Source organism: Cherax quadricarinatus, chromosome 81 (assembly GCF_038502225.1).
Source record: "Cherax quadricarinatus isolate ZL_2023a chromosome 81, ASM3850222v1, whole genome shotgun sequence".
In the NCBI taxonomy this organism is placed as follows: domain Eukaryota; kingdom Metazoa; phylum Arthropoda; class Malacostraca; order Decapoda; family Parastacidae; genus Cherax; species Cherax quadricarinatus.
Window position 1 is genome coordinate 6,729,306 of NC_091372.1, and position 13,872 is coordinate 6,743,177.

General features: G+C 40.0%; 1 protein-coding gene across 1 annotated transcript in view; it reads left to right on the forward strand.

The window, feature by feature from the left end:
• The first annotated feature begins 347 nt into the window (after positions 1-347).
• eIF3m (eukaryotic translation initiation factor 3 subunit m) overlaps positions 348-13,872 on the forward strand; it is a 43,192-nt gene continuing 29,667 nt past the window's right edge. The window contains exon 1 of the mRNA XM_053792706.2: positions 348-431. Coding sequence (XP_053648681.1) covers positions 390-431 — 42 coding nt within the window. The 5' untranslated portion in view covers positions 348-389. The remainder of the gene's footprint in view (positions 432-13,872) is intronic.

Consider the following 13,872-nt stretch of genomic DNA (forward strand, 5'->3'; position numbering starts at 1 on the left):
AATCACCTTACACCTGCTACCCTTATTCACCTAACAGTAAGTAGGTACCTGGGTGCTAATCACCTTACACCTGCTACCCTTATTCACCTAACAGTAAGTAGGTACCTGGGTGCTAATCACCTTACACCTGCTACCCTTATTCACCTAACAGTAAGTAGGTACCTGGGCATCATAAAAAAAATCAGTGACAGTTGGGGTCTTACCCCAACGTATATAAAACCTTAACAAAATAAAATAATAACATATACAACACCAACAATATCTACGGTATATTTTTTTCTAAATTATTTACCTACAATAAGAGCATTAATATAAAATAATAATAAATAAGCGAGTTATTTTAACAGGTGACTGAGGGAGTGGTGGCCGAGGTGGCAACACATGTTAACATGAGCGTCTACACATTTTTAGAGATAGACGTCAATGCTCAGGTAATTTAAGCCATTTATTGTGTTATATGTGTGTGTTTGTGTGTAGTGTATGTGTGTGTGTGATACTTGTGTAGTTATTATGCTTAAGTTAGTTGAATTATGGGTGTTTGGAGGTAATGGAAATAAGTCACTGATTTTTTTTTTGGGGGTTATCCCAGGTTCTCTATATTTTTGTTATGTATGTTAATATATGTAAGTATTTGTATATACCTCAATAAACTTACTTAGTCACTTGGCTTTTCAGGGTTATCTTGTGTAATTTTCACATATGTTATTAGGTATGATAATTGTGCTCGTGTGTACCTGTACTTAGGTAAAATTAATTTTATATTTACTTATACACTTATTAATCTGGTTTGTACATTCATCAAGCTTTCTAGTTCTGTGTATAATTTTTAACTGAAATTTGCCGAAAATTTTGGGGAAATTTTAGGTGTTGGAATATCGAGTGTCGAGTATACTGCCTTATGCTGTATGTCAGTCTTGCGAGTCCATTAACATCCAGGTACCTACGTACTGCTAGGTGAACACTGACAGCAGGTGTAAGGAAACACGCCCAGTGTACCACCCATGCTGGATATTGAACCTTGGACACTCTGTGTGTGAGGCGAGAGCGTTGCCGACTGAGCCATGGGACCCTACATGAAATGAGATTCATTCTGGGCGTGGGTCCAAGAGATCATTTAGGTCAAGTTGAATTACAAAAACTAGAAATGCTCAATGTGGCAGATAAAGTATGTATATAAATGGTTACAAGATGGCTTAAAATTTAACCTAGGAAGATCCTACTAAGTTAATATAACATTTCCAATATTTCAGTGGATGCTCATTATTTAGATTTGATTTAGGCATACGTATATGATTTTGTATTTGCCAAATAATGATAGTGCAAAGTGTAAAATTTAAAATCACAAGACAGAATTTGTTAGTACAGTAATGCATACATGTTTTATAGCATCTGGTATAGTGTCAGGTCAGTGCTGCAGTTAACTTTTCTCATGAAAACTCATGATTATGTATGGCACACATTGGTCTAGTTATAGACAAAGTTGATGAGGTGAAGCAGTGGTAGGTGGAGTCATCAGTGGAAGTAGGTCATGCCTGTAGGTTAGGCAAGCTTTGGAGAATTCCCTTCATCAAGACCCCAAGATGTTGCTGTGTCTGACAGAATTTGTATAAGGGGTTTAGAAAGCTGACAAGTTTTTAACTGAGACACTTGTGCAACATTTGAGTATCTTTATTCTGGAAACGTTTTGCTAGCCAGTGGCTTCTTCAGTCCAATACAGAGAAGAGCAGTGGAAAATGAGTATGAGGTAATCAGTCCCTCAGCCTGGAGTCGATGTGTTCAGTCCATCAATCTTAATAGAAATCCAACATATGGTGGTACCTTGGTGTACATTCTTAATCCGTTCCCATGAAAAAAAAATCCTGTTGTTATTGGCATATTATACACTGTTGGAGTTGTATAAAATAATTTAAACACTGCTTCATACTAAAATATGTAATTTAAACACTTTTTAATACTAAAATGCATACATAAATACAAAAGAATTAGATGAAATAAATGCAAATTTAACCTCACTTTGCTGAAAAGTGGAGTGCCTACTAGGATAGTGCTGAGAAGGGAGGAGGAGGAAATGTTATTGTTTGGAAGGAGCATCCCCGTCTTCTTTCTGTGTCTTTTCCCTATTTGCACCTGGTTGAAGCTCACCAGGTTTGACTTTTACATTAAATATCTTATTTTGTTAATATAGACATTTTCATTAATCCATCTATGATATTTTCTTCAAAATTATATAAGAAACACGTTACACAGCATATAAACATGCTATGTTTAAATGCTGGTCCAGCGCCAAAGAAAGCGTGTGTGAATCTGCGTTTGGCCTAGTCACTCAGCTTTTGTTTACAATTCTTGGCATAAATTATTCATTACTTCTCCCTTCATTTATGATGGCATCTAAAGGTAGTTGTTAGAAACGATTAAAGTCAGTGAACATGGTATGTCGATGGTAATAATATGGCTCTGGGCCACATTAAATATTGTATATCTATGTAGCCCAGGCTACTTACTGGCTACCAACACCTGACTTCCTACAAATAAATACTCACCTCTCGTCCTACGTTAAGACTACACACATTTATCAGTAGTGTCAGTAGTACTTGTGCCTCATACCAGTAACTATTAGGTGAATCACTCGCTAACCATTACGTGACTCCCTGCCCTGCTAGCTGTGACATCACGAGTCACCCTTTGAAAGGGTGTCCTCGGGCACTGCCCTCAGTTGGAACCAAGATATAGCAGAGACAGGTCAGGCTCTTGAGTGCTATCCCTTATCTTAATATACGCTACCAAGACATCCTGTGTGTGTATTATTACTCCAAATCCATTACCAAATCCCTATGACATATTTTAAGGTAAATAATGAATGTATTGTATGTGTATTTTATCTCTCTGGGCTGCATTAAATATTGTATGTATATTAAGTGAACAGTATTTAGATAAGGCTAAAGAGGTCTTTGTGGCATTTATGGATTTGGAAAAGGCGTATGACAGGGTGGATAGGGGGGCAATGTGGCAGATGTTGCAGGTGTATGATGTAGGAGGTAGGTTACTGAAAGCAGTGAAGAGTTTTTACGAGGATAGTGAGGCTCAAGTTAGAGTATGTAGGAAAGAGGGAAATTATTTCCCAGTAAAAGTAGGCCTTAGACAAGGATGTGTTATGTCACCGTGGTTGTTTAATATATTTATAGATGGGGTTGTAAGAGAAGTAAATGCGAGGGTCTTGGCAAGAGGCGTGGAGTTAAAAGATAAAGAATCACACATAAAGTGGGAGTTGTCACAGTTGCTCTTTGCTGATGACACTGTGCTCTTGGGAGATTCTGAAGAGAAGTTGCAGAGATTGGTGGATGAATTTGGAAGGGTGTGCAAAAGAAGAAAATTGAAAGTGAATACAGGAAAGAGTAAGGTTATGAGGATAACAAAAAGATTAGGTGATGAAAGATTGGATATCAGATTGGAGGGAGAGAGTATGGAGGAGGTGAATGTATTCAAATATTTGGGAGTGGACGTGTCAGCGGATGGGTCTATGAAAGATGAGGTGAATCATAGAATTGATGAGGGGAAAAGGGTGAGTGGTGCACTTAGGAGTCTGTGGAGACAAAGAACTTTGTCCTTGGAGGCAACGAGGGGAATGTATGAGAGTATAGTTTTACCAACGCTCTTATATGGGTGTGAAGCATGGGTGATGAATGTTGCAGCGAGGAGAAGGCTGGAGGCAGTGGAGATGTCATGTCTGAGAGCAATGTGTGGTGTGAATAGTTAGTTAGTTTAATATGTTTATTATGCACCCCATACCCATCCTGTGGGCGGTAGTCAAAAGATTACAGAGGTACATAATTGGTCCAGGGACTGGACTCCAAAGTTTTGATAGCTGAGCAAGTTACAATGGTAATGAACTAGATCTGGTCATAATCATGACCAAGTTACAAAGGTAATGAGCTCCAGGTAGAGCTGGTCACACTCATGAATAATTGCAAAGGTAATGAATCATAAACACATTAATCATGAGAATTTACAAAGGTAATAAGCTCCAGGTAGAGCTGGTCAAAATCATGACAAGTTTCAAAGGTAATGAATGATAAACACGTTATCACATGATTACAATCATATACAAATTACAGATTAATGAGCAGTTAACAAACATAGTAGGGAATTCATCCAATGCCCCAACAACAGATGTTGCTAGGTGCCTGTCTCTCCTCGGCAGACAGCCATTGCAAACAGCAGCAAGTTGCCCTGGGATCTGCTGCTTGCACGAGCACCATCGACCCTCCCCAAGAGGTCCAAGAAGCCAGTGACTCCGTTAGCAGCCCGATGCAGAGCTCCCCTAGGGACATGTCAGCGTCCTGGTGGATGCCAAGTTGATTGAAGATCCCAGGCCCTCGTGTGCACGGATGTTGAAGCTTGAGGAACTGAGTACACACTGCCTGTGGCACACCTGACAGCTGCCTCGCAGTCGAACTCCACGATGCTGTCCCTGTAGTGGAAGTTCCTGTGAGCCAGGCACTCCCTGCAGTGCCATCGCTGACATCGTGGGTTAGGGGAGAAGTACCCTCTACAGATGGGGTGGCACTGGGAGTTGGGTGGGTGAGGCGGGGGAGACGCGCAGGTGTGAGGCGTTATGAGAGGGTCACTGTTTACTACACACGCCCTCCCCCTCCCCCCCAGTGGAGAGGGGGGGAGGCGCTGACTGGTCCTGACTCGACAACACCAAATCCTCTGAAACTGCACAACACTTCAACTATTTAAGCTGAAACGATGCACTGGGATGTCCGTTTGCTGCTCTGGTATCTTCTCAAAGCATTCACACTGAGTTCTGTTAAGTAGGGACCTGGTCAGCCTCTTTGACCAGGAGCTATCCTTGAAAATCCCGCAGCTAGCCCGCTATACAACCTGCCGCCTGTAGGTCTATCCAGGAACTGTGTGGTGTGAATATAATGCAGAGAATTCGTAGTTTGGAAGTTAGGAGGAGGTGCGGGATTACCAAAACTGTTGTCCAGAGGGCTGAGGAAGGGTTGTTGAGGTGGTTCGGACATGTGGAGAGAATGGAGTGAAACAGAATAACTTCAAGAGTGTATCAGTCTGTAGTGGAAGGAAGGCGGGGTAGGGGTCGGCCTAGGAAAGGTTGGAGGGAGGGGGTAAAGGAGGTTTTGTGTGCGAGGGGCTTGGACTTCCAGCAGGCATGCGTGAGTGTGTTTGGTAGGAGTGAATGGAGACAAATGGTTTTTAATACTTGACGTGCTGTTGGAGTGTGAGCAAAGTAACATTTATGAAGGGGTTCAGGGAAACCGGCAGGCCGGACTTGAGTCCTGGAGATGGGAAGTATAGTGCCTGCACTCTGAAGGAGGGGTGTTAATGTTGCAGTTTAAAAACTGTAGTGTAAAGCACCCTTCTGGCAAGACAGTGATGGAGTGAATGATGGTGAAAGTTTTTCTTTTTCGGGCCACCCTGCCTTGGTGGGAATCGGCCAGTGTGATAATAAAAAAAAAAATTAAGTTTTGGACAGGGCTACCTACACCTAACTTCCTACAAATAAGTACAAGGGTAGCGCACAGTGTCATGGCTCATTTTGACCCATACAAGTTCTAGCACGTGAGTCGTATACCAAACGAAGGTCGTATACCAAGCAAAAATTTTCGCATCCAAACAGGACGTATACCAAGTTGGACTTATTCCAAAGCGGACGTATACTGAGGTACCACTGTACATTGGACCCCCAGCATACGATATTAATCTGTTCCTGAGAGCTCATCGTATGCCAAAATTATCGTAAGGCGATTTAATTTTCCCCATAAGAAATAATGGAAATCAAATTAATCTATGCAAGACACCCAAAAGTATGAAAAAAGTTTTACCACATGAAATATTAAGCTTAATGCACACAAACTGAAGAAGACATGCACAGTTAGTAGTACTCTACTAACAATAGAATACATGACACTTACCTTTAATGAAGGTCTGGTGATGATTGATGGGATGGGAGGAGGGGAGAGTGCCAAAGTTGTTATTGTTTAGAAGGGGAATCCCCTTCCAATAGGACTTGAGGTAGCAAGTCCTTTTCCGGGGTTACTTCCCTTCTACTTTTAATGCCACTAGGACCAGCTTGAGAGTCACTGGACTTCTGTCACACAACATATCTGTCCATAGAGGCCTGTACCTCTCATTCCTTTATGACTTTTCTAAAGTGGTTCACAACATTGTCATTGTAATAGTCACCAGCACGGCGTGCAATAGCTGTGTGAGGGTGATTTTCATCCATAAAGGTTTTCACCTTTGTCCACATTGTACACACGTCTTTAATCATTGAAGTAGGCAACTTCTTCAATTTCTCTATCCCCTCCTCCGAAGCAGTTTCCTCAGGTCTGGCCTCTTGCTGTTGAAGATGATCTAGCAGTTCATCAGTGGTTAGTTCTTCATTGTCCTCCTCCATCAACTCTTCCACATCCTCCCCACTAACCTCCAACCCCAAGGACTTCCCCAGTGCCACAGTGGATTCCTCAACTGGCATACGATTCCCAGGGTTAGCCTCAAACCCTTCAAAATCCCTTTTGTGTACACATTCTGGCCACAGTTTCTTCCAAGCAGAGTTCAAGGTCCTCTTTGTCACTCCCTCCCAAGCCTTACCTATAAGGTTTACACAGTTGAGGATATGAAAGTGATCCTTCCAAAACTCTCTTAGAGTCAATCGAGTGTCTGTGGTCACTTCAAAGCACTTTTGAAACAGCTTTTGTGTACAGTTTCTTGAAATTGGAAATGACCTGCTGGTCCGTGGGCTGCAGGAGAGGAGTGGTATAAGGAGGCAAAAACTTGACCATTAAGGTCCCCAGAAAGTCGCTCTGCCAAGTCTGTAGGATGACCAGGGGCATTGTCTAATACCAGGAGGCACTTAAGGTCTAATTTCTTTTCATTTAGGTGATTTTTCACAGTGGGGGCAAATGCATGGTGTAACCAGTCATAGAAAAAGTCCCTAGTGACCCATGCCTTAGTGTTTGCCCTCCACAGCACACAAAAATTAGCCTTGAGGACATTGTTTTGCCTGAACACTGGGAGTTTCTGAGTGATACACCAATAAAGGCTTCACTTTGCAATCACCACTAGCATTGGCACACATCAGAAGAGTAAGCCTGTCTTTCATAGGCTTATGTCCTGGGAGTGCCTTTTCGTCCTGAGTAATGTAGGTCCTGCTTGGCAATTTCTTCCAAAACAGGCCTGTTTCGTCGCTATTAAACACTTTGTTCAGGTTTAAATTCTTCACTGTCTATGTAATCCTTGAATTCCTTCACATATTTTTCAGCTGCTTTTTGGTCCGAACTGGCAGCTTCACCATGCCTAATCACACTATGTATGCCACTACGATTCTTAAATCTTTCAAACCAACCTTTGCTTGCCTTAAATTCACTCACATTACCTCTAGTTGCAGGCATTTTTTCAATTAAATCCTCATGCAGCTTCCTAGCCTTTTCACATATGATTGCTTGAGAGATGCAATCTCCTGCTATCTGTTTTTCATTTATCCACACCAATAACAGTCTCTCAACATCTTCTAACACTTGCAATCTCTGTTTCGAAAACAGACATGCAGCTTTTGCAAGAACAACTTCCTTGATTGCCGTTTTCCTGGCCACTATAGTAGCGATGGTTGATTGGGGTTTGGTATACAACCTGGCCAGCTCCGACACACGCACTCCACTTTCGTACTTTGCAATTATCTCTTTCTTCATTTCCATAGTAATTAGCACCCTTTTTCTCGCAGGGTTGGCACTAGAAGCTTTCTTGGGGCCCATGGTGACTTATTTTGCAGAAACAAGCACCAAAAAAACTGTGATAATATGGAATGTACCGAATGTATGCTTAGATGCGAGCACACTGGCTGGCTTGTAAACACTGGCACGCACGGGGCAGTTCAGGCCACACGTGGATGCGTCCCGAACAAATCACATGTGGCAGGTTTTTTAACGAGTGGTGAGACAAAATTTTTGCATTAAAATGTATCGTATACTGGATTTAACATATACTGATGCCATCCAATGCCGGGGGTCCACTGTACATGCAGAGAAGAGTCTAATGTATTCTCAGTAGATGAGGTGGAAGCAAGTCATGCCTAACCTATAGGCATGACCTGCTTCCACTGGTGGATTTTTTCACTTGTGATGCCATTTACCACTGCTTTGCCTCATCTGTCTGTGGTATATTGGTCCCTTCTCTATGTATATTAAGAATGATGGCCTGAGCACATCATCTCCAGGCTGAAGGACTGATTATATCAAACTCCTCCTCATCTTCCACCATTCTTCTCTGTATTGGACTGTAGAAGTCACTGGCTGGAAAAATGTTTCCAGAATAAAGATACCCATCTGTTGCACAAGTGTCTCATTTAACAATTTGGGTTTCTAAAGCATTTATGTAACTTTTTGTAGAGTTTTGACAATTTATTTAATGGGGGTTTGTAATTGCTGCTGGTTATTTTGACTTGGCATGATAATGTTTTATTTGTGTTGATTGGCATGATAATGTTTATTGCTTTCATTGTTTGTTAATTTTATCTTTGCTTTCATTGTCTTGTATACATTTTTTTACAGCAATGAGTGACCTACATGGTCAAAGTGCTCTGTAAATTACTATTACTATTAGTAGTACTGGTATAGTACTACTAGTACCACTGCTATTACCTGGAGAGAGTTCCGGGGGTCAACGCCCCCGCGGCCCGGTCTGGTACTACTAGTACCACTGCTATAGTACTGCTAGTACTACTGCTATAGTACAGCTAGTACTACTGCTATAGTACAGCTAGTACTACTGCTATAGTACAGCTAGTACTACTGCTATAGTACAGCTAGTACTACTGCTATAGTACAGCTAGTACTACTGCTATAGTGCTGCTAGTACTACTGCTATAGTACTGCTAGTACTACTGCTATAGTACTTCTAGTACCACTGCTATAGTACTTCTAGTACCACTGCTATAGTACTTCTAGTACCACTGCTATAGTACTTCTAGTAACACTGCTATAGTACTTCTAGTACCATTGCTATAGTACTAGTGCAACTGCTATAGTACTACTAGTACCACTGCTATAGTACTACTAGTACCACTGCTATAGTACTTCTAGTACCACTGCTATAGTACTTCTAGTACCACTGCTATAGTACTTCTAGTACCACTGCTATAGTACTTCTAGTACCACTGCTATAGTACTTCTAGTACCACTGCTATAGTACTTCTAGTACCACTGCTATAGTACTTCTAGTACCATTGCTATAGTTCTAGTACCATTGCTATAGTACTACTAGTACCACTGCTATAGTACTGCTAGTACCACTGCTATAGTACTGCTAGTACCACTGCTATAGTACTTCTAATACCACTGCTATAGTACTTCTAGTACCACTGCTATAGTACTTCTAGTACCACTGCTATAGTACTTCTAGTACCACTGCTATAGTACTTCTAGTACCATTGCTATAGTACTAGTGCCACTGCTATAGTACTACTAGTACCACAGCTATAGTACTACTAGTACCACTGCTGTTGTACTGCTAGTACCACTGCTATAGTACTAGTTCCACTGCTATAGTACTAATAGTACCACTAGCAGTAGTACTACTTTACATGTATTATGACTACTACTAGTACTACAACATGTAATATGACTTCTACTAGTACAGGTTGGCCATCACTAATCCGGCATCATTAGGACCTGTAGGGTTCCGGATTACAGTTGTTAGGTTAGAATACTTTAACGAACGGTGATATTTATGCATCGGCAATTTTACCCACTTTACGCCCTATTTTTGGCCCATTCCATTGTTCCAGTACACGAAACTCTGCTATTTCACTAGTATTCCTTCTATTCTGTCAACTGAGTACAAGAAACCGCCCATTCACCTATTTCAACTACATAATAAAGTGGTCAGAAATCAGTAATTTGGCTGATATCACAAATTTCAAAAGATGCCAATTTCAAAGTAGGGTCTAGAATAAACAGTGCAGACATTCCTAGCACTAAAATAACATTTTCTCTGTTCATTAGTCATGTCTCAAGGTCCCTCTTATATTATGCTTGCTTTCCATTTTGGATTTTTATTCACACAAAAAATAGATTTACTGTTCTGCATTATTGCAATAATTGTATAAATAATGTCAACCCACTCATGACTGTATTAGATCGGCCAGTTGCGCACGTATTGAATGGCGACATTTGTTTATTGTTGAACATCGGCAAAAATCTAACATTTCTGCTACTTTGAGCTCAATTTTAAGGTACTCTCCGGTGTGAAACCAATCAAAATTATATCTATCTTTGTAATATATTTTCCATTCTATCAAATGAGACCAAAAAACAAGAATACAACCATACAAACCATATGAAAATACACCGCAAAGTCGGGTTTACACCATAAACACAGTCTCAGTTTTTTGCTCATTGTGCACTGCGTGCTGCAGGATTTTTTTTATATAGTGCACACTTACCCCACAGACCTATTCACTCATATGTAGGCCCAAATTTACTGGTCACAGCTTATCTGAATGAACTGAGCTCATGGCAACCGACAGTGGCTTCAGAGCCACTTTATCTTTAACCCTTTCAGGGTCTGTCCCGTAGATCTACGACTTTACGTTCAGGGTCCAAACCGTAGATCTACGTCATGAGCTCAGCTCACTCTGATAAACTGTGAGTGGTAAATTTGGGCCCAGATATGAGAGAATACAACTATGTGGTATGTGTGCACCACATAAAACAAATCCTGCAGCACACTGTGTATAATGAGAGAAAAAAAACTGAGACCGTGATTTTTTATTAAAACAGCGACTTTGTAGTGTTTTTTCGTATGTTTTTTATAGTTGTATTTGTGATTTCTTGGTCTCATTTCATGGAATGGAAGAAATATTACAGAAATAGATATAATTTTGATTGGTTTTAGCACTGGAAATGGCTTGAAACTGAGCTCAAAGTGGCGAAAATGTTAAATTTTTGCCGATGTTCAAGAGTAAACAAACGACCTCGCACGTCTAATACACACCAGCTGGTGGGTCTAATATACATTCACAAATGTGGTGATGATATTTATACAATTATTACAATATTGCATAACAGTAAATCTTCTATTTTTTGGTGTGAATAAAAATTCATTGTGAATAAAAAAATCAAAATGGAATTCATTTGTAAAGCTTCAAAACATAACTAATGAACAGAGGAAATGGTAGTTTAGTGCCAGGAATACCTACATTGTTTATTCTGGACCCTATTTTGAAATTGGAATATTTTGAACTTTGTGTTAAATTGGCCAAATCACCAATTTCCAGTCACTTTATTTTGTAGTTGAAACAGTTGACTTGGCGATTTCTTGTGCTCAATCGATAGAATAGAAGTAATACTAGTGAAATAGCTAAGAACTTGGTCGACTGGAATAATGTAATTGACCTAAAATGGGAGTCAAAGTCGGCAAAATCGCCGATTCATAAATATCGCTGACACATCAAAATTCACAAGAGCATAATTTCGTCAATTTTCCATCAAATTTCGTACTTTTTGTTTTATTACATTCACAAAAAGATTCTCTATCATTTCATAAGAAAAAATAACAATTTTTTTTCTTGAAAATTCTTGGACACTGGGGCACCACTTCAGATTTTGGCCTTGGACCCTGAAAGGGTTAATGGACAATGTATGGTGTATGTGCTTTACACAGTGAGAAGCATTTATTCATTTGAACCATGGCTAGGGCTAAGAGTGAGCAGGTTATAACAATAAATGGAGAAAAAGCAATTGGAACAACTTAAGCAGCAAGTAGCGCCACCAAACAGTAGCAGCTGGTGTAGCGACCCATGAAATTTGAAGTTATGCTAGCCGAAATTAGTGCCGGGTTACTGGTGGAACCGGATTACTGATAGCCGGATTAGTGATGGCCAACCTGTACTATTACGTGTAAAGTGGAACCTCTACTTGTGAGTTTAATTCGTTCCATGACCTTGCTTGCAACTGAATTTGCTCGTTTGCAGAGTCAATTTTCCTCATTTAAATTAATTGAAATGCAATTAATCCTTTCCAGTGGAATTCTGTACTTCAATAATTTCGCTAATAACTCTACAGCTTATTTATGTATCTCACTTCATCTAATATGACATCATAAACAATATAAATAACATAGAAACATGATATATACTCTAAAATGAATAAAATATGTCATTCATGTAGTGGTATGGGTGGTGTCGGCGGTGGACGAGAGTTTGTCTGGACACCAGGCAAAATACTTCATGAATAATTTCGCTAATATCATCTATACGGCTTATTTATATATCTCAGTTTATCTAATATGGCATAAGAGACAATATAAATAACATAGAAACACAATATATACTCTAGAATGAATAAAATGTCATTATGTAGCAGGTGGAGGCGGCCACAACCGCTCCCTCTTTGTTGTGGTAAACACTGCCATCTAGTGACGGTCTTTTGAAGCCGTCTATTATTATAATTATTATATGTTGTACATTATTATTATGTATTATTATTATACATATATTATAATGTATTATTATTATACATTTATTATTATTATACATATTATTATTATTATTATTATTATTATTATTGTATTATACTATTATTCATATTATTATTATACGTATTGTTATTATTCATATTATTATTACATATTATTATCGTTATTATTATTATTATTATTATTATTATTATTATTATTATATAAATTACGTATTTGTAATTTTTATTCACACAAAAAATATAAGATTTACTGTTATTCATTATTGCAATAATTGTATAAATGTCAACCCATTCACGACTGCATATTGGAATGGACAATGACGTCATTTGTTTACTCTGAAACAGCCAAGCAATGGACCATTTCTCCTAGGTTGAGCTCAATTTCAAGGCGCTTTTCGTCATGAAAGCAATCAAAATCATATCTATTTCTGTAATATATCTTCCATTCTATCAAATGAGACCAAAATAACGAGAATACAACCATAAAAACCATGCGAAAATACCACTTACAATCTGAAGTTGCCTGGGCATTGAAGTGGAGAAGAGGGAGGCGTCCATGTTGACCGAAAGCTGCTTCAGTGCCTCCTTCAGGTCTGTGATGTTGGTGGGTTGAGCTTTTGCAATCTCATTTTTCATCACATGCCAGTCATTCTCGATAGAATTTAGGCCAGGGGAATTGCCTGGCCACTCCAAAACACTGATGATATTGTCCACAAGGAACTTTCACTCCTTTTGACTTATGGGCAGGGGCATCATCATGATTAAAAAAAATCACACTCGTGAATGCTCCAAAATGTCAGCATGTGGTCCCTTAACACCTCGATATAATTACTTCCCTTCATTGTAATGTTCCTAGAAAGAAAGTATAGTCCACCTCTGCCCTTATAACCACTAAAAGCACCCCACACCATAACACTGTCAGCGTGCTTCACTGTCTTCACGGCATACTGCGGTCGTAACGGGACACACCACTGGGATGATGGACGATCTTAGAGCCGCTCCTGACGAGCCTGAAGGTGCTCTTGTTGCTGAACATTACCTTCTGCCACTGGTCTGAGGTCCAATCCTTGTACTTCTTGCAGAACTGAAGCCGTTTCTTCTTCATGGCTTCAATTAGCATGGGCTTCTTGGTGGCACATCAAGCAGGCATTTTCAGGTCCTTTTGCAGTCAGTGCTGAATGGTTCGCACTACAACGTCTTTCAGAAGTGCAGGATGCCTTTTCTTGAGGTCTGCAGCTGTTATGGCAGGATCTGATAACGCTTTCCTCTTCAGGTTCTTGTCTGTGTGAAGAGAAGTCTTCCCATACCCCCGGCCGGGATTGAACCCGCGGTCATAGTCTCAAAACTCCAGCCCGTCGCGTTAGCCACTAGACCA